Source organism: Phalacrocorax aristotelis, chromosome 1 (genome assembly GCF_949628215.1).
Source record: "Phalacrocorax aristotelis chromosome 1, bGulAri2.1, whole genome shotgun sequence".
NCBI lineage: Eukaryota > Metazoa > Chordata > Aves > Suliformes > Phalacrocoracidae > Phalacrocorax > Phalacrocorax aristotelis.
In genome coordinates, this window is record NC_134276.1 from 21,558,422 (window position 1) to 21,584,450 (window position 26,029).

Here is a 26,029-nt window from a genome sequence, read left to right on the forward strand (position 1 = left end):
TGGGAAGACAAATGTCATCACTCTGAGCGTTCCCCCTTCCTTCTTCTTCCCCCAGCTTTATATGCTGAGCATGATGTCATATGGTATGGAATATCCCTTTGGTCAGTTGGGGTCAGCTGTCCTGGCTGTGTCCCCTCCCAGCTCGTTGTGCACCCCCAGCCTCCTCACAGACGGGGTGGGGTGAGCAGCAGAAAAGGCACTGACTTTGTGTAAGCCCTGCTCAGCAATAAGGAAGGCATCCCTGTGTTATCAACACTGTTTTCAGCACAAATCCAAAACACAGCCCCATAATAGCTACTATATAGCCCAGCCAAAACCAGCACAAAGCCCAGTGAAGATTATTTCATTCCTCCCTGAGTTAGCTTTGCAATTGTGGCATATCTGTCACGCTTCCCCTAAGTATATAAATAACAAGAAAAAGCATGGCAAATGACAAAAATGCTTTTAAAAAGTTTATGCCTACCAGTGTTTTAAGATTCCTGGTGGTGTCTCCAGTGAAGGAAGATTGAAGGCCACAAAAACAGTTCTTATTTGCATTTATTGGTCCTTAAGAAATGAAATTTTGTACACAGAAACCTAACCTTCACTACAACTCAAAGCAACAAACTACCATCCTGTCTGCAAAGTTTAACTTTACTATGTGTTAAAGTAAAATTTTGGTTTTATTTTCTTGAGATACTGTACATTAATGTTAAAGGAGGAATTGATAGTAATTTAGAGCACCCAAGAAATACAGGGGGAAAAACGTAATTGAGAGTGGCAATGTAAATAGCAATACAAACAGCATGGGATGTATCCGTTTTGTCAACTACTCAAATAGCTTCTTCTCTTAATGTCTGTGATACCCAGAGACACGCAAACCACTCTAAAGTAGCCAGAATTCTATTTAATCACGCAGGTTAGGAGTATTACTGCTGACCTGATATAATAAAAGTTTGAATGTGATGACTTCAGGGGAGTTCTTAGATGTTCTTTCCAAATAAGCAGTATGCTAAATACTCTTGAAAGAAATGAAAAACTATATAGCTCATAGTGCAAAAGGAGTGTATCAAGATTATTCTGTGAACTATTCATCCAGATTTCCTATTTCTTAAAATTGTGACATTGTTTTTGTATTTTTATGAAGAAATACTATTTCAGTTCAAATTATTATGACTTTACTGTGTTTAGAGAAGACAGGGTTGTTTACTATCAGAAATACTTGGTGCAATGGTGCATATTAGAAACAGGTTAGCTCCTTTGAAACAGGTAGCTGTGAAGTTTTGCACTTGGGGGGAAAAAAGGCATTGAAATGCAAAGTGATGGTATCTGAACTATTAAAACTTCATAGTGAGATCCTGAGGTTATGATGGATGATTAACTGAAAACACCAGTTCAGTGTCCACTAGTTGTCAGAAAACGAAACATTTGGAATTCATGGGGAAACGGTAGAGATTGAAAGAGAGTACATTGTACAACTCCATAATCTACCTGTCTTTTGAATCCTCTGTGCTGTTCTTGTTCCTCCTCCATCTCTGAAATGAGTAAGTTAAAAAGGAGGTAATAAGTACAACCAAAAGAATAGCACTGCATGCATACAACGAGGACAACACAACCTGGAAAAGAAATGGCTGGGGTCAGAGAGAACAATATGAATGAGATCTGTAAGAAGGCTTCCATTCATTCATCAGTGTCCTCTTTTAGTCACCATCAGAGAGAGCCTATTGAGCCAAATGCACTTCAGTCTGCTCCAGCATAGTCCCTTATATAGTTTTAACTCCATAGAGAAGATAACACACATTAAAATGTTCTTTGATTATTTGTATAGGTCAATGTGTTGTTATCAAGCAGGACCTACAGATGGAATAGGATATAGTAACACAAAGCAGATGAAGCAAAGCTGCAAAAATATTTCTCAAAATTTATTTTAGTCACATCAGTCATTAGGTTTCCTAATATTTTCTGAATATTTGATTTTGTTTTATTATCATATGTTCTGTTCTTGCAGGAAAAGTATGTGCTTTACAATAAAACCTGTTTGTAAAAGCTTTGTAAAATATTACCCTGTCAATTGTTTCTGTCTCTCGTTATTTCATTTTTTTAATTGTTTTTTTTTTAATAAACTAAGCTACTAAGCTGATAGAATTCTACTTTTTATTCACCTCAAAGTTGCTACCCCCCACCCCCATCTTTTTTGACTTTGCATCTGAATTTAAGTATGATAAAATGAAGGCACAGAGGTTTTCAGGGTAATGAAGTTTTTTCAAGTTTAGTGAAAATTTCATGTGAGGTAATGGCCTCATTAAAGGAAAATGCTGTCCTGGTACATTCTGTTGGCACGTGAATAGTATCTACTGGGTCAGAATACACCATTCAAGCTACCTAGTACTGGGATGTATTATGTTTTGCCCAGGAAGTTTTTATAAAGGACTCAGAGAGAGCAAAAGTAACAAGGTTACTCCATTGATGTGGATACTAGAAGAGCAAAAGGTACAAGTCTCTGTACAACTAAGCCTCACTACTTCTTCTGTACTATAGGTACAAATCATTAATTAAGCTTTCACTGTTTCTTTGCTGTTTTTAAAGGAATTTTAGGCACTATTGAAAGCAATAGCAAACATACCCAGGCCCTCTATTCTCTTTTTGTTCCCTTTGTACACTGTCACTAATTTCAGTTTCATCTTTGCCACTGATATAAGTGGTAAGCATCAACTGGGCTTCCTTAGTTTGCTGTTTCCCAGCACTCCTCCAAGATGAAACACTTACCTTCCAACAAAAATTCTGAGTTTGTTTCAGAACTTTATCGTTGTGATCGTAAAAGATGTACTGTCTGTTTGAACACTATGTCTTAACTGCTTCATGATCAGAGCTATTGAGGGCCAGTCCTTCATGTCTTGTGGCTGTTCGTAGCATCTAAGAGAATTCCTGTGTTGGATCACTCTGGGATACCACAAGTCAGCTTTGGTAGGTGTTAAATTAATATTGGTTGATCAGGGGACTATAGAGACAGAAACTCTGCTTTGCAGTACTTCCTAAATGACTTATATGTACCTTGCGATACCTGAATCACTGTCTTGACAGTGATTTTCTTTTTCTCCATGCATTTTAACAAAATGGTCAGTGAAGCTAGGCTGAATAGTTTCTTCAGCAGATGTGCAGGGTTAGATACTTTCTAATAATCAGTTATCATTGATGTTAAAAATTATTAGATACTGGGGATAATATTTTTGGTGATTGATGCTGCAAGTAGCTAACCTGATAATTTACGGGAGCATTTTGAGGTCTGTCCACAGTATGCGTTCAGTTCCTTTGTGGGTTTTTTTTTTTCTATTTACTTGTATTTATTTGTGTATATTAGTAATATACATTTGGGTACTTGATATACACTGAAGATTTATATTTTATGTGCCTGAACAGAGATATCAAAAAGAAAATCCTAAAGGAGTTAACTTCAGTGTTCCCTATTGAGGAGGTCTGGCAAATTTCATTATGTGCCCCTTCCTTCTGGAGGATGACTCTGAAGAAATGTCCCAAATGAAAATATCAGCAGAAGATAATTTGGAACAAATCAATAAAATTATTAATTATTCTGTCACCAGAACCAGCTGGTATTCACTCATGTTCAGAAGGAAGAAAGTTCTTTGTGTGCCTTTCTGGTAAAAGAAGCAAGATAGCATCAAACATGCCTGCATCTTAATTTTCTGCCCCAAGAGCTTCTGATATATTTAGGTATTGCTAACTGCATGATTCTAGCTTTGCTTCAACAATATATTGCCATTGTCCATACTTCCAAGAGCTAGAGTATGGAGTAGAATAGTGATGAGAAACACAAATAAATCTTCAAATATTATGCAATTCCCATTGATTTTTATATGCAGACAGAATTTCATCATTGTCAGAGTGGGTAGAATACCTCTAGGCAGATTATCCCGATCTTGATATTTTGAACAAATAAAAGAGCCATAATGTCAGTTTAAGCCAAAGTGTGACCTTTTGTTCTGTTTATAAATTGTTATAAAGGAATTTTAAAGGAAGAGTCTCTTATGAATAATTAAAACATAAAGTAGGCAAACGGAAACCATCAGATGTTTCCAAGCAATTGGGGAAGAATGTACAACCCTTGAAAAGGAGGATAATCGCCAGTAAATTTAAACTTCTGAAGGTATTGTGGACATCTTCCTAGTTAATTGTAACGCAATATGAACCAGTTTTACTTAAAGAACAAAAGAATGTCTTAAAAAACCATATTTTTTGTAGTTATCTCACAAGTGCTGTAGCTTTCTAGACTTGCCAATGATATTGTAAATCCAAGTGAAAGAGATTTGCTCTGGGGGACAGTAGAGATTTTAATGGGTACTTGAGAAGACAAGAATAGTTCTGTAGAGCAGTCCGGAAATGAATGGCAGATTCGTATGTCGTTATTTTTTGTCTGGCACATTCTTCCAATGTCTGAAGGTATAGCTTTTGCAGGTACAACAGGTTGTGGTATAAAAAAATGGTATCAAGAGTAAGAATTTGAACTTCATGAAATGTCTGAAATGTCAAATTGTTTGCCAGGCTTCCAATTTCTGATAAAAACCAGAAATATATTTTTAAAGAGCACAAGTATGTTTTATCTTTGGTAGAACTTTCTAATAATTTACAATTTGGAGCAGTTATTGAATAGGCTGTAGCAGGGAAGAAAGAAAAATGAACCTGTAAATATCAGAGCATACTCCAGAATTTTTGTCAGAATGACATCTTTTGTGCTTATGTGCAAATTTAAGTAAAAACATAAGCTGTAGCTATATTATATAACCCGATGGAGCTACCACATGATGCAAAACAGTTCACTACTTCTGGACTGTCACAAGTTGATAAAACTTTATCTATTTCAAATGATAATGGGATAATGTTCACTTGAACAGAGCTAAACCTTTTTTGTCTATTGTGGTGTTTCGGCTTTTCTGAGTAAGCCACATATGTGCTAGCAAAGGCTAATCCTCAGCAAATGGCATGACACAGCTTGCATCTGTATAACTAATTCTCATCCCCAGCAAAACAGAGTGCCCTTTTGGGACCCCTCCTCTGTGCTGTCTCCAGACCATAATGCAGCCATGGCCGTGTCTGGCAGAGTGCCAGGTCGTATAAGCCAAGCTATTTGAGGATGCATGCTGTCAGTGAAACAGCACGGATGTTCACAGCACATGCCTACATGCCTTGATCCTGCTTAGTTACTGTTCTAGATACAAGGTAGGAAAATTCTTAGTGCAAAAAATGGCCTGGGTCAGCAAATCGAGGATGGTATGTACCAGACAAAGTATGCATTTTATGACTGTGTAAAAATCTGTCCAAACGTAACTGATTTTTAAACCCTAAAAATCACAGTTAGTTTGGCATCCCTGAGAGAAATGTTTCATCCAGTCTTATAAGCTTCCGCTCATACTTCAATTTATTGAAACTTCTATCCAGACCAGATCAATGTGCCATCACCACAGAATGACATGTTATATTACTGTCAGGAATATAGAGATGAAGCACAATTTTCCCTGCAATAGGTTTGGGTCTGGAAATGACAGATGAGATCCCATCTCCTATAAGAAACTCTGCTGTCAGTGAGATATTTTTCAGCACCTCTGTTGGTGTCTGCAAGGGAGATGGAGGAAGAACTGATTTTAAAGCAGAGGGAATAAAAGCCAAACAAGGAGAGAAAGAAGCAGATAGAGATGGTGGGGGGGGGGGGGGCGCCCTCCTGACTGGAACTGGGCCTGGTCAGCCCAGAGCGTTGGATTTGGAAGAAATACTTTAGTATTTAGTAGACTAAATGCACGCTGTTCTTGTTTTCCATAAAGACAGGAATTTTATTAAATTTTAAAGAGAGGAAGAAGGGCAATTCTGCCTTTTAGGCATTCCTTGCCTAAAATTGTTCTTTTCTTCCACCTACCTCAAGACAGATGCTGCAGAGGTCAAGCTGATAATTTAATGACTTGTCCATATAAACACAGACAGTTAAGCAGTTCCTCTTAAGATTAGGGTTGGATTTAACTATGGTGTTACTCACTTATTTTTCCAGTCCACTTAGTTTTCTTTCATTGTTTTTATTTTGTAACTTCCATGTCAAAATACATTGTTTAAGAAGGGTATTTTTTATTATGGGATCTTTTTAAGAGTCTATGATGTGTTACTTATGGTTCAGGAATACACTTGAGGTTTTAATTACAGAAAACAGGATTATTAGCACTGCCAAGAAAGATTTTTAAGCAGTAGTATTTTCCACATTCATATTTCATTCTTATTTCCCCTCATTCTTATTTCTGCTCATACATGAGAAAAAGGAATGGATAATCATCCCCCTATGATTCATTCTGATGTTTGGAAGGCACTGCTAAGGAGCAGAACTGTACAATTCTTATCAGCTGATATAATAAATGTGTGTGAATTGTTGTGTTTAACTTTCAGGGCTCAATTTGTGGACCTTAAGTTTAACCTTAAGTTAAAATAGTCCTGTATTAGGAGGGGAGGAAGAAAGATGATGTCAGGGAAGAACTTCATGTGTTATCTTGGCTGATTCATTCATTTTTCTAACCTCTTAATTTTCTAGACAGGTAGTTACTAGGGTCAGCATTCAAAGAAATGAGCTGCATCCCCACAGAAAGGCAACTTTGGCAAGAATATAATCAAGTACGGTAATTGAAGTAACCAGCATCTTGGGACAGAGAACAAACTTCACTAGTACAGTCTCAAAGTTGGGCAGGGGGAAGGAAGGAAAACTTTAGGAGGGTAAAGGTCATGTTGAAGAAAATTGAAGTTGGTATCTAAACTGGAAATCACAATTTTCTCGTCTGTATGTTAGTAGCATATAAGTAGAATGAAATTTTCTGCACGTCCAGGAAATGTAGTATATTTTTAAGCTGGAAGCAGAACTCTACTCATTAAGCACAGAATCATAGTCAAGTGAACAGGAATAAAATATCCCTCTATGACTGCAACAGAACCGCATATTAAACTCTGCTCCATACATAGCTGGCTAATTTATCTTTTTTCCTTCCTTTCTTACCAAATCTGGCTACTGCAGCTGGATTTCAGATCTGCAGGAGTCAAATATCTAGAATTTCTTGACTCTGAATGCAGTTATAGCACCAGTAATTCCAGCACTGTATGCAAGGCAGTGGAAGCTGTGTCAGAAGTAGTTGCACCTGCTGTTCAGCAAGTAACTTGGATTTAAGTTGACTAACATTAGTGATGATTGATACCTAATATCGGTATTGAGGAAACTTTATCTATTTGGCTGATAGGGAAAGGAAGGCAGCAGCATTTTGTGGAAAATCGCTGATTCGGTCAACAAGACCCAGGAGAGTGGGCAAGTCTGCAACCTTGAAATTGAGGGAAACACTAAAGCTGTTGAAAGTCTAGAAAACCAGCAGAGAGGTTCTGAAGGCAAAGCTTAGGCTGAGATATGGCTAACTGAAGACCAGGACCTCTGTGGTAGCAATCTTTGAAATATTTTTACTACCACATGCAAGGCCATATGGAAAGAACATGAGTAAGGAAAGAAGCTCAAAATCGTTAGGAGCTTGGAATGGTTTTGAACTAGAGGGAAGCAATAAGAGGAGTGACATTCATTTTAACAGAAATGGAACCAGGCGTGTGACACTTTGAAAAGATTAGATCTTTTTAAACTTAAGATTGAGAGAAAGCTAAATAGTGCAGAGGAGCACATTTGGAATGATATGAAGAGGGAAGTCAGAAAAAACACACGTCCCCAGCTACAGGATGAAAAGAACCTGGCAACAGAATATGATGAACAAAGTCTCACTTACATTGGAGGCAGAAGACTGGGAAATAAAGGAAAGTTAAACCTGTTTCTGTAGCCTCAAAATAAGATAGGAAAATTAAAATACTTAGCTTTAAGGAAACTAAGAAACTAAATGAACCTGAATAGTCACGTTGAAAACATAACAGAAGGAAAACAGCCAGTGGGTAACACTGAGTTAAAAACATATGGGAAAGACAGAATAGGACATACAAGTGGTGTCATGTGTTAACAGGAGTTTACTGTAAAGATATTGATAAAGCAGTTGTATCAACAACTCAGCAGTTATATCAACATGCTCATGGACTGACATGTGCAATCTAAACAGAATAATAGTAATATTATTAACAGTATAAATATGATAGATAATATTAAAGACTATATTGCCAATGACCTGACCAGGGTGATTACAGTGATGTGACTTGCTGTAGTGGATCAGAAGCACTATGAGAAGAAACTGTATTTTTTCTTTTACCTTTGTAGTATAACGTAATAACTAGGTCCAACATTCAGACCACATTTTTACATCCCATATATGACTGGTTTTGGGAGCAGTTTCTCAGGAAGCAGAGTCATTTCCTGACTTAATTCTGAGCAGTGCACAAAGTCTCTTTCATGTTGTTGTCAAGGAGCGTATTGGGTTGATGTAAGAGTAAATATCTTTGATGGAGTAACGAGAGCTGAAGAATCTTAGTCAATGCTCTTAACTTAAAAAAGGGCATAATGTAAAAAGGAGGCAACCTGTGAAAGGAAAAAAATTTTTGCATGTGACTATTTCAAAATATCATATGCTCAGGATAAATATATATTTAAAAGACATGGCTAAACCAGTATAGCTAAAAAGCAGGAAAAAGAGAAGTTGTTAGAAGCAGTTTTCATAAAAACATGCTTGTTGTATCAAATGGGGTAAAAAGGATCAAAATGCCAATAGGCTAAATGTAACAACACAGTAGAGGAGTCCAAGCAGTATTTAAGAACTTAAAAAAAAAAAATATTTTTTCAAATTGCATGTAAGGCTGCCACAGAGACTCTAGACAATCAGAGTTTAGGAGGACTATTCAGAGACAGTAAGGCTATTGAAGGAAATAAATTCCTGATAAAGTATGGTTGCATCTTTTTTTCCAACAAGTAACCAGTTCTGATGTCAAAGTTAACCCTACTTTGAGCAGGGAATAGGGCTAGATGATCTTCAGAGGTCCCTTCTGACTTTCATGTTTTGTGATTCTATGTTTCTGTTTTGGGAAAACTGTTACATGATCAGCCAGACTACCTCTCATCACCTCATGAGCAATCAAATGCAGTAGCACAGGTGTACCATCGTTCCGTAACGAACTCCAGACTTCTGTCATACTTGTAGAGTGCAAAAATGCAGACTAAGCAGTCGCCTACTTTGCCTGTTTGTATTAGTTGAAAGCCTTAAGAATTTAAGTGACTCATAATTTGAGTTATTTAGTTCATACCTAGCTTAATAATAAATATTTTGTTAAATACACTCTTAAAGAAAAAAAAGAGTCTAGTGGAATGAATCTGCTCAGGCTTCTGCTTCACATGTAGAGTATTTTTAAGCCCAGGGAAGAGGGGGAGAGAGAGAAACCTCACAAGCCAGAAGAGCCTGCAATAATTCCTGTTCTGATATTGACTGCAATACATTATGTATCTTCCATTCTCCTGGTGGACATGCAGTTCTTTGTGTAAATACTTAAATGACCTTGGCACCATTATTCTCAGTCTTTCATTGTTAGGTGGAAACAATGGCTGTACAGACCACTCTTTTGTCTTCTGAAAGACTTAGTTATAAATCTGTAATAGTAATGAGAGCTCCATGAGGTCTAGCAGTAGCCTTGTTGAAGAAACACTCATCTAGAGGTGGGTAGCTCACCCACATCATCATCCAATCACTTCCTCATCAGTTACTCTAAGTTCTTTGTGTTCTTGAAAAAATTTTTATTGTCTACCAAAACAGAGTAACATCCATGTTGGAAATCTCAAGAAAGTAAATAATGGTGACTTTTTTTTCCCCCCACATTACAGTACTTAAGGTCGTTCAAGGCAACTTAGCTGTAATGGTGACTGAATTTCAGGTTTGTTTTTTTTAATTAAAGCATTTCAAGGCATTTTACGTGAAAGATGTGGGATTTCTCAGACCAGAAGCTAGCTACTTCTTAAAATGTTAGTAAGGCATGCAAAAATTAAAAATAATTTACAAAAAGACTGTTTAGTATTTTTGTTTGGCCTTTTGATTCTGAAGGAAGTATCATGGAAATGACTTTTTTCTGATCCAATTAATGTTTTGGGAGTTTGTTAAGGGAGGAAAAATAAATCAAGTTGAAAGATTGAAAACAAAGTTTTAAAATAATTTTTGCTGTAAATGAGATTCAAAAGTACACAGATATTAGACAAAGAATAATTTTTAATATTGCACTTCATCCTATGCTGTCAATGACAACCTTTCAGCTATTGCGGTGGTACCTAAAATGTGCAAAGCTGTTAATTGTGACCGTGTCATAGTTATTATGTGAATTTGCACTGCGGGGTATGCAAACAGTTAACTAGGCCATATGAATTTCTTTGCTGTTTCCACAAATTACGCTGCAGGGATCCAGCTCTTCTTAGCTGATGACACTAGTTTACAATTCAAACTGTAATAGAGTATATAATACACAAATCTCAGCAAAGCAAGGTTGGGCAAGATTTAATACAATATGTTGGAACGAGGCAGGTTGAAAGGAATTAGAAAATTTTCATCTAGTCATGAGAGTCTGTGTTTTCCCTGCCTTTCTGATTTGTCTTGAAAGCTCTTCCATATGGATTCCAACAGTTTCCCTTCTTTTCTTTTTTTTTTTTTTTTTTCTGTGAACAACAGGTTTGCCTCAACTGTTCTTCTTCTGTCAGGAAAATACTCCAGCTGCACCTATTTCCTGTTGGTTAATCAGCTGACTGCTTCTGTCCTCCACAAAGATGAAAGTGTGCATGCCTGAATGCCACCAAAGAATGAAGTCTTAGTTTACTTCTGATGTTCATGCTATTTAGTAATACACATATAGCCCAATACATTCTATAAAACCAACATTAATGCACCTAATGTTCCACGAAGATACTGTATGCAGATCTTCACTTGTCTGAGGTGACAGGTTTTTATTTCAGTTTACAATTTGTTTATAATGGCACAAGATTTTAGTTTAAATGATTAGAATGGTCCTTCTACTGAACTGTTTTAGTTTGGCACTATCACCTCTTTCGTCCCCACACATACTGTGAATTTTCTTGCATGTGAATGAATATACTGCATGTAAAGAGAGAAGAGTAGAAGCACTGATGACTGAAGTTCCCCTTCAAAAGACCCTGTATTGTATGAGCATGAATGGTACAAATTTCTTCATGAAACCTTACCGGTTCTTCTTAACTCTGATTTGTAAAGGTTCTCAAGTGCTAAGCCTTTTGTCTCTTTGCTGAAAATCCTAACACAGTTGGAAACAGTCAAAAAACATAAAATGCTAATAATTATGTAATTATTAATGGAATTATAGTTGGTTATTAGTATTAACCAAGTAGTTTTATATTTAAATTATGCTTTCTAATAGTTTATTATTATTAGTTGCTTTATGACAACGTGACAAAGTACTTCAGTAATGCAGTTCTGAACTGTGCTTAAAGAGAGTTTTATTTACAGTCAAAAAAATAACTGCCATTTATGAATAGAAAGTGAAAACCTATTTGTACAATTGAAATGAACTGAGATTGCTTATTTTAATTGAAATAGTATTCAGTCTTCAGTAATTCCTACAGATAAATAATTACTGAAAATAGAAAATATGATTAACAAGTTTCTACTCAAGCTTGCTTTCCCAAACAGATTTTCTGAATAGTTTGCAAATTTCTTCTTCAAAACACAGCTGCCTTGATTGAATACTCCAGAGCTATCAGAATAGCTTTTTGAACTTGATGCCCAAACTAACTTAAATCCAATAGTAACATAATTGGTGGACAGTTTTTCAATATCTAGATATCAATATAAAAATCTCCTGGACCTCTGAATCATGCAAATCACAGAGGCTAGTCTCCAAATCTTGCATGGAAAAAGATGGAGTGAACAGGAGATGTTCTGTCATGGCTACATATTTTTAGAGGTATTTATGTTTTTAAAAGCTTTAGTAACACAATGTAAATAACATACAGCTCTCTCATCGGGAGCTCATATGTGCATTCCTATAGGCATGAATTTCATGCATTACATACAAGTTATGCCTGAACACATGAGAAAACCTCACTTGGTCAATATATCTGCAGTGTACAAGTAATTCACAAGTTATATCTATTACTTAAAATCTATGACAAATCTTTTGGCAGCTAATTAGCATTCAGTATCTGTTTTAAATCAGCAAATAGGCAAGGAGTAAATGGATAAAAATAGATCCCAGTAAAACAACTTGAAAATACTTTGGAATAGCTTGATCCTGTGAATTATGGGCACAAAATCCATAAGGAATATGTGAGTAGTTGACCTTAATCCTATTTGACTTCTGATTGTGTGGGCCTTTGAGTAGGAACACGAAGAAATTCCTATTTCAATTAAGTAGAAGATTTTTTTTATTACAGTATTGCTGACAGAATCCAAAAAATACATGTTTTCATGGCCCATTAGATGACGTCAGAATTTTCATTCTGAAACTAAATTGCCATTTTATCTGCAGTCTCGGTTGTCAGGACTGTTCTTACTCTCTGTAGTTCATCACTGTGTCCTGCCTCCTTGTAAAAGAATATAAAGATAATGGTTACCGCGTCATTGTACACTGTGCAAACTTCTTGCTTCTCCAACTAACTTGTGTACACCCAGGTGCATAAGTAATCACTTCCTTCCTGGTGTCTGTTTACGATGCTCCTACACAACCAACTTACAGTGTCGTGGTTATTCCATTTACAAATCACATTTTTTATCTGTTGTTTTCCTTCTAAAAGTCTCTTGAATCCTGGCACATGTCACCAGCCAACTATGAGAGCTGCCCATCTAAGGCTCTCCTTTCAGCCCAGCTTCCTAAAACAGCCCAAACCTAGAACATATAAGTCAGTAATATGGAAAGTTGATTCTTCCAGAAAAAAGAGTCCAACTGTATCAATTCTTAAAGAATTTCCCCTGTAATTACTTCATACTGGGCCACTAATTCTCTTAAAAATCATGAAGTATTATATTAAGTAGAAAAATTTAATCCCTTTCAAAGCAGTCAGTTGTCTAGGCTGGCATTACTCATTTGCTAGGACCAAAGCAATTTTTGGCAGTATTAATAATGCTCAGGAACAACAGAGCTGTTTTTTGCCAGGAGAAAATAATTTGTGCAGGGAGCAATGCTGTGCTGGGAGATGTCCTCTGTGGAATTTCTGAAGGGCTGAAACCAATCACAAAACTCACAGGCTTTTTTGTGAAATGCATAATGGATTTTGACCTCGCCTCATTAAACAGCAGTACATAATACATTATGTACAAAATCCTCAACTCACACAATAAACATTTTACAACAGGGTAAAAAAGGAACAGAGGAGAACAGGAATCAAAAGAATCCTATCTTCTTGTTAAATTGCATGCTCTGGAAATCATTTGGGTACAATTAATTTGACGAAATGCTTATGTCTAAAACATGTAGACATGTACATATGAAAAAGTCATCCCAGGCTCTCTTTATTTCTCCTTTTAAGGAGAGAATTTAAACACATCTAAGGTGCAGTTCACCGAATATCTAAAATAGACATCTAAAATAATTCCCAGATAAATAATTCCCAGCAGGGGTAGGTTTATCTCCATTGACTGTAAAGGGAGTCCAGGTTGACTGGCTCAGATATCGAAAGCTAAATTGTTGGTATGTAACATCGTGAGATGAATCCCAACCTCAGAGACCACTGTGATGAGGCTGACATAAAAATGTGAAGATCTGAGAATTAATTTACTCTTTATCAAATGGTGTTTCTACTGCAAAATTTACCTTGAAGATGTAGCAAACAGCAACATGAGGAACAGGCAAAGCTTAGATGCCACAGCTAGAGATTTGTTTTTGAAGCCTCGGGTAACTTCATGAGACTGAAGTTTCTGAAGAATGGTCCATTTTCCCACAGCCCTATTGAAATAACCTTTTAAGCGGTCTTAGAAGTGGATTTTATTTATTTCCTCAAAAAAAACCAAAGCAGTCTGTCTTGTGAAGGGGGCTTCTGTAACTACAGAAATTTCTGTAGCTGTCATCTATCTTGTTCCTTGTTATACTGACACTTAGAAAACAGTAAGAAACTCGGAGGATACCCTATGTTAGGGTATTAGATAGTTGTACTATATCTGAGCAAGAACTGCACAGGTTATTTCTCAAAGTATATCTGTTGATGTCACCAGATAACAGTTACTACATCCTATTCTGTAAGTGACGTTGTTCAGGAGAAATCTGTGTTGAAGTAAGGGTAAAGGTTTTTCTAAGCATTTTATGAAACCCATTGTATGTATAAATGTCCCAGTTAGTCTTACTTGGCAGAGCATGGTAAAGTAGGCATAAGATAAAGGGCAACTTCTGCATGGGTGATATGATTTGTTATGCAATGATCAGTGGGAAAACATTAAAAAAACCAGTAGCAACTCATATATATAAATGGTATCCTATAATCAGTACTAGGTGCTTGAGTGATAAACAGAACTGGAAAACATAATCTGAGAGTTTTTAAACAAATGTAGTTCATGAGAATATTAAGTAACATCTTGTAAATCTAATGTTTTGCAGTAATGTTAAGACAAGTTATTTCAGAATCTATGATTCTCCACTAACAAATAATTTCTGCACTAGTAAATCATTACTATTTTCTGTATTTTCAGCAGATGAAAAGATTTATATACACAGTATCATGAGCAACTGAGACTGATAGCAGCAAAAAATTAATTAGAATATCATATCATATCACTTGTCCCATAGTGACTGTAGCACAGTTACATCATGAACTGCTGATGATCAAGACTCATTTTTAATATACATAAACGACAAATTAAAAGGTTTTTGAACTGAAGTGCAGAAATAAGATGAATACTGCATATGTTCAAAGAGATAATGCATGAACTTCAGTTGTAAACTCGTATTGCGTTCTCTGTCTTGTAGTTCAGTAGGAGGCTACAGGAACAAAAGATTACATCTTTCTAAAGATGAGGGTTAGAACTGAGAGCCACGAGCTTGTTACAGACACAGGATGGCTCTGCAGGAGACTTGAAAAGAGCTCCTTTAACGACTCAGAGTAATTCAGCAGCTGGGCAAAGATGTAATTTAATCACTTTTTGAAAGTTGTGTGGGCAGAGCACGGTGATCTCATTCCCAGGAGTAAATTCTGAATTGAGAGGAAACCTTGTGTGAAACCTCTCTGAAGGGATTGTCATTTGGGAACATTATATTGTAGGAAAGCTCACCAGTTTTTGGATGTAAGATCCCTGTGGATATACCTGGCTCATGGGAAGTGCTTGAACTTACAATACCTATTTTCTTTTTGACATCCATGGTTGGGTTTGGAGTTTTGTTTTGGTTTTTTATATTGGTGGAAATGAGACAGATGTGGCCCACTTTTGTTATAGATAACTCTCTCAGCTGTTGAGATTTTATTATTTTGGCTGAAATTGCAATCTTTAATGAACGGCTGGAATTGTCGGTGATCTCTGTGCTGTGAAGGTGAAAGTTAGTGAATATACTCATGTTTTAAGGATGTGCAGTCTGGTAAGATTTTTTTAAATTCAAAGAATGCTTCTTTAAGAACTATAATATAAAGTGAGGAAGTTGTTTAAATGCAGCAAGTCATGTTTTTATTGCTAATATATCTTTAAATACGAATATCTGATAAATAGAGAAATCATTATTTCCCTTACGTTAGTAAGAGCCATTTCATTTCTTTATATACAGACTCTGAAGCTTAACATATTTTGGCATTCCAGTGATACACAGTTAAGTCTTGCAACACAAAGAATGCATTTTATTACTGAATTGAGGAAAGAATATGTAGAAGTGTTTTTAAACCTGTGCTTACAAGGTACTGTTACCACTTGTAACTATTTTTTCAGTAAAATAATATTGTTCTGTGAGCCACAGATTATAATATGATTCTATGAAATATTTTGTGATGGAAGAATTATAATACTATGAAAAATGGGAGGAAAGTGTTGCCATTCTATATAGGATAAAATAAATTTAAGCCTCCTGAAAATGGCTATGGATGCAGTTCATATATTAAAACATCACATCATGGGTACCAACAAGTAAGATGTAAGTGGAATTTGAATGGGACATGATGAAAATGCTTTCTAGGTGAAACTTGTTAAGAGTTTTTAGTTTCTAGTAACTTGCTATTACAATTGCATTTTCATATTTTCCTTCATTTAACTCAAACAACTAAGCAGTCCATTTTTTTCTTTACCTAGCAGATGGTACGTGAGCAATACACTACAACAACACCAGGCACTAGCCTAGAGAGGCCGAAGAATGAATATGTCTACAAAATTGGAATTTATGGCTGGAGAAAGCGTTGCCTCTACCTGTTTGTTCTCCTCCTGCTTATCATCCTAGTTGTGAATTTTTCTTTGACAATTTGGATTCTTAAAGTGATGTGGTTTTCCCCAGTAAGTGTCCTCTTTAATTTTCCATTCTTCTCATATTTTCTTCTCTTCCCTGCCTCACAGCTTCACTTATTTTCCCTGCCTCACCGCTTCACTTCTTTTGTATGTACATCAGCTTCTCTGTATGTAATAGATGTTTTTTTTCTTCCTTTTCAACTGTAATTTGTACTTTGGTTGAAAGTGTATAAGAAATATCTATCTTTGCACATACTTCCTGATCTGTAATTTCTGTATTGCTACTAATCTTTAAAACACTGAGGTGGTTGATACCTTATATTGAGGTGAATTCTAACCATTCTAGGAGAATTTATTTTACTCTTGTCTCATGGTCTCTGTTTAGTTTATATTTTGTAAATGTGATTGCTGTAATTTCATCTCATACAGAATTCCTTAGTGTTATAATATTGCTGGATTTTCTTAGCTTCCTTCTATTTATCAGCATCTAAAATTTAACAATTTATTTGCCCAATTAATTACAACTCAGAGGTAATTATTACTACTTTGTGCTTGAGGCTAAGCAGCTATACTTTTCAGGAATAAATTTAATAACTTCCCACTGTCATATATTTTAATATTTATAACGTAATTTTGCATGCAGTAGATTAACAGGTAACTTTCAGAAGTCTGCAAGATGTAGCTTCAGTCAGAATGCAATCACAGAATCTCAGGTTGGAAGGGACCTCAGGATCATCTAGTCCAAACTTTCTGGGAAGAGCAGAGCCTAAACAAGATGGCCCAGCGCCCTGTCCAGACGACTCTTAAAGGTGTCCAACGTGGCCGAGTCAACCACTTCCCTGGGGAGATTATTCCAATGGGTGACTGTCCTCACTGTGAAAAATTTTCCTCTCATGTCCAATCAGAATCTCCCCAAAAGCAACTTGTGTCCATTCCCCCTTGTCCTCTCCATGTGACTCCGTGTAAAAGGGAGTCTCCATCTTCTTTGTAGCTTCCCCTTAAGTACTGATACATGGAGATGAGATCCCCTCTAAGCCTCCTTTTCTCAAGGCTGAACAAACCCAGTTCTCCCAGCCTATCCTCATATGGCAGGCTTCCCAGTCCTTGGATCATCTTGGTGGCCCTTCTCTGGACCCCTTCCAGCCTGTCCACATCCTTTTTGTCCAGCGGGGAACATCCCCTATACAAAATGCATCAACAAATATTAAAGCTAAGCTAAGTTGTTCCTAACATGCAGTTGTGATACGCAGATGACTTGTTACAAGGAAAAAAAAATTCCTATAGCTCTGCCCCTTGTACTGAAGGAAGTGATATATTAAAGTTCCCACTGCCTATCGTTATTATGCCCCTGTCACTAAATGAAGGCCATTTTATCTTCATAGAAGCATTTCTCTAGTCTACTTTTTCTTACGATAAAGAAAGTAGGTTACTTTTAAGTCCTGCTTACTAATATAGATACCGGTGCTTGAATTCCCATCAAGTTTCTTCTGCCACAAAAATTCTTTTCAGCACTCTTACTGTCATACAGGTTACAATGCAGAACATCTTAGATCACATATAATTTTTCTGTTATGCAGTTCACATGGAAGATGTTCACTTAGTGACTGTACATCATGAATCACAGAGAACATGAGTAACTCTAAATTGTTTTCTGTGTGGCTCGGGTTTATATTTTTAAGGAGTTTTAAAAAATATTTTCTGTTGGTTTGGTTTCTTTATATGAAACTAGATATTTCTTCTCTAATATCAGTCAGAGTTAGAAAAAAGAGCATCAGAAACTCCACTGCTAGGAAATCCTATTTCCTACTAGTTATCTGTCAGGAAGGCACAAAATGCCTTGATCTGCTGAGGGGCTGTGTCCTTCTGCCTTGGCAACAAGAGCAGTGGAATAACAGCTCAAGAAGCGCAGGCTTACATTCTTTCACAGGGTGGACTATGCATGCCATGGTTATAAGGGTTTTCCTAATTCTCCGTTAAAGAATCTGTGTTCCTGACACACCCAGTTAAATAGTGACCTCAGTCACTTCAGTCATTTGGGATAATTATAGGGAAATATCTGTATTTCAGCGAAATATCAGCTATAAGAACATTTTGCAAAGTATGCATGTGTGTCACAGTCCTCAGTACAAGTATGTGCGAGGTCACTAAGAACAGAGAACTTTTTTTGCTGGGTATTGTTTTAATAGAGTATATCTGTCAAGACAAGAAGTAACTCTGAAGATACCAGAAACATCATCCAGAGAAGCGCTGCTAACCTCTAAGAAAAGTCTAAGAAAGAGTCTAGATGTTAACCGCATGTTCAAAGCCTGGAAGTGTAACTGAAGCATCGCAGTCCTTTCCTGTGTGTAAGGAAATGCCGTTTCTCTGTAAAATAATACAAAAAGCAAGCTGTATTCATACTAAGGTTGATAAACATATTTTGAAAAAACATTATAAACTTTTTAAGAGGTATTTTTATAGTACCGTCCTGAAGAGAGTTTTTGCTCAAAGAAAACTAAACATGACTGTAGTATGTAGTTTTATTAGGAGAACAGTTTTGTAGAAGGTGCTTTAGTGTTTGACTGACATAATTTTATAACACAGCCCTTTCATAAACCCACTCAAAGTTGACAAAGTTGTTATTTAGACAACAAAGTTTCTTTTGTAGGATAAAAATTGTTTTATTTTTCTGTAAAGCGTCCTTAAATCTTCCATTAAATAATACCTTGCAGTATATAAAAATCACATGCTATGTCTATTCATCGATCCAATTAAAATAATAATGAAATTATTAACAGAGCTTTGACAAGTTCTGTCATAGAATTAATCCATGCACACATCTTCTGGCTCAACCCAAAAAAACAAGCAGTGTGATAAATACTAGCAAACAAGCTAAGCTGGTACAGGAGAACAGGAACCAGACATAGATACGCTGCAAGATTAATAGATTTCAACCTCCTTGTAGAAATTTGGAAGGATGGTGAAAAACAAACTTTTCTACACTCCATTGTTTGAGAGGCCTTCAGCATTAAATGAACATGACTAAACCGAAGAGAATTTAATTTCATTTCTTAATATCTAGTCTAAAAGGGAACAACCTGAACAGAGAATATATTCCTTTTCTCATACTACTTCAGTTGCATAATATATGAGCATCCCCAGGTTGTGCAGATTGATTCACAGGTATCAGTTATGTCTCATTCTTATTTTCTTTTTCTCTCCTGGAGTTTAGGGCAACAGGGTCTAAAGTTTTTTGGGGGGTGAGAGAAGAAAGCTGTGGATTCATTATATTCAGCTGTTTTTGAGAAGACAGAATCAAATAATTATGCCTTCAGCTTGGTGAATAAGGTGAGATAGAGTAACTTAAAAACTAAAATTAGTTTTGCATGAAAATCAGAAATTTGGAAAAAACTGGAGGTTGTTTTTTTTGCCCTGGACATAACACGTCAAAATTTTGCATGAAATGCAAATTCCAGATTTTGTTTTTAACATACTGAGGCTTTCTGAGAACTAAAGCAGTCTGCTAGTCCTAAGAGTTTGGAAACTAGGAATCTTGAGGGATTTAGGGCTGCAACAGGATGAGGATGTCAGAAGTCCTGTGAACCATTCTGAAGGGTCCAATAGGTCTGAAAGAGGGGAACTTCAATGCTGTGCAGCCTCACTTCAGTCCTTGGGAAAATGATGGAGCAAGTCCTCTTGGAAGACATTTCAAGGCCCATGAAGGAAAATAAGGTAATGGGGAGCAGTCAGCATGGATTTACCAAGGGTGAAGGATGCCCAACCAATATGATTATTTCTCTGATAAAATGTCTGGAATTACAGACAATGGGAGGGCACAAGATATTATTTACCTTGACTTGAGCAAGTCTTTTAACACTCTCCCACAATATTCTTGTACCCTAGTTAGGACATTACAGCCATGAAGGGTGGACAACCAGATAAGTTAAACTCCGAAGGCAGACTCCGAAGGTAGTTACTAATGTATTGAAATCTACATGGAGGCCAGTAATAAGTGTTGCAGGGGTCTATCCTGAGACTGGTCCTTTTTAACAACTTTATCAATGACTGAGAAGAGGTGGCAGAATGCTTACTCACCAAGTTTGCAGATAATACCAATTTGGGGGTACCATTCAAAGCTTTCAAGGCTCAGGCCGACATTCAGAGGAGCCTTGACAGGCTGGAGGGATGTCCAACCTTATGAAATTCAAGAAAGACAAATGCAAAGTCCTGCTCCTGGTCCCTGGCACCAGCACAGGCTGGTTCTGCCTGGCTGGGGGCAGCTCTGTGGAGAAGGCCCTGGGGTTTGGTGGGCAGCAAGCTGAGCATCAGCCAGAAGTGCCCCTGGCAGCGATGAAGGCCAAGAACTTCCTGGGCTTTGTGAACAGGGGCAGAGCCAGAGACCATGGGAAGTGATTCTCTCCCTTTACACAGCACTCATTAGAGCATGCATATAATACAGCCTCCAGTTTTGAGCCTCCCAACAGAAGAGAGATATTGACAAACTTTAGTATAATTTTTGTTTTTAAGAAGTTTTGTCAGTGGTTGGCCATCTGATGTTGCCAAGAGATAATATCTTTTTTCCTATAAATAATATTACACTAGTGATTTCTTCTGAAAAACTCATTATTAATCTTTCTTATGCTTCTGACAAAGAGAAGATAAATGCTTCACAGGAAAAGACATATTCCTTTTTTACCTTGTTGTCTTAATTGATTAAAATGACTGTAATTATAAAATAGTCCACTGACTCTTAGCGTAGAACATTTTAATTTCAAGGCCATCAGTTGTAATAGTCTAGATGCGATCATATGAGATGAAAATTCACCCTTCTAGACACTATCAGATCCTGAAATATTTAACTAGAAAAATATGGAATATGTTGAATGCAAGAATACTCACTGTCATTGTTCTTTTCCTTATTGTGTTATAGAATATAGAATGGGCATTTCTCAGTCTTTCTAATTGAAACTTTTTTTATTTATATGGAAAAAGTTCATTTTTATTGGGTGGAGGTAATGCATGCTTTAGCTGTCAGATGACTACAGCACTCGCCTTGGAGCCAGAACCTTCTGTTGTCGCTTCTGCTCCAATTAATATTTAATGAATTTATGTGAAGTAGAACAAACTACAAAAAGAGAGAGTAAAATATTTCCAGCATCAAATGTACTATAATCTGTTGGTTAGAGCATGGATCTCTGGGAGAACATATAAGATTAGATTTTCCCAGGGAAAGGAGGGAGGAATTTTAACCTGGGAGTGCTACAACCCAGTTGAGTCCTGCAACTGCTTCTTCTTATGTAAAAGGACATCAGTACCTCTTCACGTGGCCCCTCTTTATCCTTGTAGACTTTATTCATAACATGGTCACTTACGAGATTTTGATTGTGTTCATGTCCAATGGTGATCAGGTAGTTTAACTGCAAGAGTATTAGTATGCCTAGGTCACTTGGACAAGGGAGCAGGACTTTTAAGGATCTGTATTTTGGAATTTGATTCTTAAATTATTTAAGTATCTCCCATGCCTCTAGAAGGCTGCACGACTGGCAAACAATTTGGAAGAGTTGGACAGTGTTGAGCTAATCTGTATAACAGTGTTTTACAAAACATTGAGCCTCTGAAAGCTTTCTAGAGATTAGCTGCTCAGTAGGAGGCATTAACAAGAGGTATTTGGCTTCTCAGTTTGTTACATAACTGATGTAATTTCACAACTATAATCTTTTGCTTGCATTGCTGCCTCAGTGATTTCTGAGGGTTTTTTTTTCATTTTGAATTTTTACTTTTCTATTATCTTTATATTCCTTAGAGAAAACAAAGTTCATGAGACTGATTTCACATTTTCTCCTGAATGTAACAATCTTTAGCTGTCCTACCCTGCTATCACATAGAGAATTAGTACTCATGTCCTCAGGACTTCACCCATAATACTGACCCATTGTGTCAACACTGTAATCAGTGAAGACTTAGACCAAAACTTTCAGGTCACTATTGCATTTCATAGATTGTCATGCTAGTTCTCTGTTGTGGTTTAGCCCCAGTCAGCAACTGAATACCACAGAGCCGCTCACTCACTCCCCACAGCCCTGTGGGGTGGGAGGGAGAATCAGAAGGGCCAAAGTAAGAAAACTCACAGGTTGAGCTAAGAACAGTTTAATAATTACAATAAAACAGTAATAATAATAATATTAATAATATAATGAACAAGAAAATAACGAGAGAGAGAGAGAGAGACAGAGAGATGAACCCTCAGGAGGAGGGGGGAAAAAAAACCAAACACCAAACAACAAGTGATGTGACCGCTCACCACCCGCCAACTGATGCTGCCGGTCCTCGAGCTGTGACTGTCACCATCCCTGGCCAGCTCCCCACAGTTAATATACTGGGCATGACGTTACATGATATGGAATATCCCTTTGTCCAGTTTGAATCCGCTCTCTTAGCTGTGCCCCCTCCCCTCCCGGGTTCTTGCGCACCAGGCAGAGCATGGGAGGCTGGAAAAGTCCTTGACTAGTACAAGCACTACCCAGCAACAACCGAAACATCGGTGTGTTATCAACATTATTTTCCTACCAAGTCCAAAGCACAGCACTATGCCAGCTGCAGTGAAGAAAATTAACTCTATCCCAGCTAAAACCAGGACATACTCTAAAACTCAGGTGTGAAAAATGCCCCTGATTAGATGATTACCATCTCTGATGCACTAGCAAATCTTGTTCAGAAACCTCACATCAATTGTTATGATATCATTTAAGTTATGCTACATTATCATAACACCAGGAACAGTCACGTGCCAAGGATCATTCCTAACCTTTTTTAGCCTCTGATGGAGGAACTCATGTTTCCATGGGTTTAGTGGATGCCACAGCTATCACGGTCTCCAAGAATAAGAAAGGTCATGGCAAGTGTGCTGTATTTCATGTTGACAAGGACAGACAGTCATGAAACAGGAGTGTTCCCCAGGATAACTAGTTGCCTTTCTCCAGTGTGGAGTTTGGCATGTAGCACTGTTTTTTCTCTGACACAAAAATTGAAGCACAGTGTGAGTAAGAGGGGTAGGCGGGTCGTTACAGTTTTAGATGCAGTCAAACATGATTTGAATCTGCACTCAATCCCATGTTCTCCTGCCATCAACGTGAAACCTTACTTGGGTCTGAGTCACTTACAAGAGGAAAGAACAACCTGTGAATCACCTTATCATGAATGAAGGGCCAAGCACAAAATGTCCAGTCGATCAATGTGTATTCTAAGCTGGTTCTTCTAAGAACAGGACAAATGTTTATCCTGCTCTCATGCCTGCACTTCAGCTGAACATACAGACATAGGCGATGATAATCAGGAAGGTCTCTGCACATTTAGACTAGAGTGTGACCTTTACTTCCAGTTTCTCTTTTATGCACATGTACTTCTGGCACTGGAATAAATATGACAATTGCTACAGTTAGACAAATACAGGATTTTCCAAATATTATTCACAGGTATTTTCTTCTTTTGGTTTACTTGTAATTGTGAGTGCTCTACCCATACACCTGGTCCCAGAGAATATTATCACAGACGTACCACTCTGTTAATCTTCTTGGATTCTTATGGGCAGTTAATAATATAGACAAAGTATCAAAAATTATTTTAAATTATTTTTCAAAGTTTTCTATAAGAGAGTATCAATTTATTTATTTTTAATTGTATAAGAAAATGTTGAAAAGCTAACTATATAATTTTACTATATATACACATTTGTTGGCTAATAATGATACTGGTCTAGATCTATAAATGTTAGATGTATTTTGAAATAAATTAACCAATTATATAATCAAATACTTGTGTAAACAACTATTTAAGCACTTGACAAATTCAGGCACCGAGGATGGAGGGAATTACTTAAGGAAATATGAAACATACGAAGGTAGGAATGTGATGAATAAAGAAAGCAAAATTTTAACTGAAAATCAAGTAACACTTTCTGACAGTGAGATTTACTAGACTGTGTAATAGCATGCCTTATTAAATTGGAGATGCCCAATCATTTGGAACATTTAAAACCAGACTAGACAGCAATAAAAATGTGTGGTAAAGAACACTCATTCACAGCAAGAGTTCTCCACTGCAAAGACATGCACTAATGAACTTGTACAGCCTTTCCATGCATTTTATGATTAACAGTGTATGCTCCATGGATTTAGTTGCCATTTTGAGAATGTTACATTTTTTAATACTCAAATGAAATAAAATATTTAATTATTCAAAAATTCTCCATCTAATTTTCACTAAAATATTTTTATGTGAGAACACCAATTTTCCATAGTTTCTACTCTGAATAATCCTGAACAGCTGTATTTTGCTGTTTTTCCATTAAGTTAAATATAATTTGTCTCCAACCAGGCCACAGTCACTCCCATTGTCTCTCTCAGATGGTCAATATTTAAATATTTTATGCAAAGAGCAATGGTTGAAAAGAAAGACATTGAGATACATACTGTAGAAAAGCTGTTATCAAAGAAAATAAGACTTATCAGTAGTGTTATATGTACTCCCACACATATGTATATAACGTATTGTCTTTAGTATTTGATTATTCTGAATTATATTATAAATCAAATCATGAGTATGTGAAAGTGTGGAAGAACACTTGTTTAAATGAAAAAAATCTAAGTTTGCTGTTGGAATAATTTATAATATTGATAAAGAGCTTCAAAAAATCTGAGTACAGTGAGATTGTAGTGTACATGCAAATTTAAGAACTGTGGACAGATGAGCTCATGAGGGCTTGACTGCAGCTCCTGATTCTTCTTTGCTTGTTTGAAGTTGTATGAGGAAACGTAAATGAGGCTGCTCTTGGCAGACCCTCTGCCAAAGGAAAACCAGGTGTTCAGATTTCATGGTCTGATGTACATGGTCAGATTTCATGGTCTGTCTCATGGGTTCTGAGCCCAGACACAACCGGTAACGTTCAACTGCACATTTTCCTGGTTTTTTTGGCACATATTTTTGCTCCCAGGAGCAAGCAGAGCTGTTCTAAGGTAGGAAATAGGAAATAGGAATTATAGAGCTGGTGAAATTTACAGTTTGTGTAGCTCAAGTGTGCCCTGAAAAAGGTCTCTGTCCATGAAACTTAGTCTATTTTTTTTTCTAATGCTATCAACTGATTTCATAGAAGAGGTTAAATCTACCTAAAAACTTTTTATATATATTTAGATCATCATTTACACAACAATAGTTACGGAGATTCACATACTCAGTGAAAATTTACTGTAACATTTCTTAGAATAATGTAAGTTGACACAGAATTGTTGAAGTTGAGGACACTGACAAAAAATAGCATTTCCAAAATGTGGGACCCAGGGACTTCCCAGTGCCTGAATCAAAGTGCACACCTTGATGGCACCTTGCCTGCATGTGAGCTCCACCCCTGATTTCAGGTGCCCAAGTGCTTACAGGAGTGATGCCTGCAGGCCCCTTCCTGCTCAGAATCCACTTTCCCAGAGGGGTGCTGACACAGGTGATGAGGGACACGCTGTGGTGTGCATCTACTCTGCAGTTTAGTACCCAGAGTGAAACCCAGCCTACTGAAGTAGAAATTGAGAAAAACAACTTGAGTTTAATACATTGCATTGCATATATGCATATATTTATTGCATATATTGCATAGATGTACATTGCACATACATTCATGTACCAAATCCAGCCATCTCATTGGAAACATTCACTATGCAGAGTTC

At 36.8% G+C, this 26,029-nt stretch overlaps 1 protein-coding gene across 16 annotated transcripts in view; it reads left to right on the top strand.

Annotated features, from left to right (window-relative positions):
• The window catches only part of SGCG (sarcoglycan gamma), a 144,611-nt gene that overhangs the window by 51,624 nt on the left and 66,958 nt on the right, over positions 1-26,029 (top strand). For 7 of the 16 annotated variants that reach the window (XM_075083613.1, XM_075083584.1, XM_075083718.1 and 4 more), the window contains one exon: positions 16,194-16,388. In XM_075083613.1, coding sequence (XP_074939714.1) covers positions 16,194-16,388 — 195 coding nt within the window. Of the gene's footprint in view, positions 1-10,639; positions 10,896-15,700; positions 15,803-16,190; positions 16,389-26,029 lie in introns of those variants that run through there. The other 9 variants (XM_075083604.1, XM_075083594.1, XM_075083656.1 and 6 more) reach the window with 3 other exon arrangements.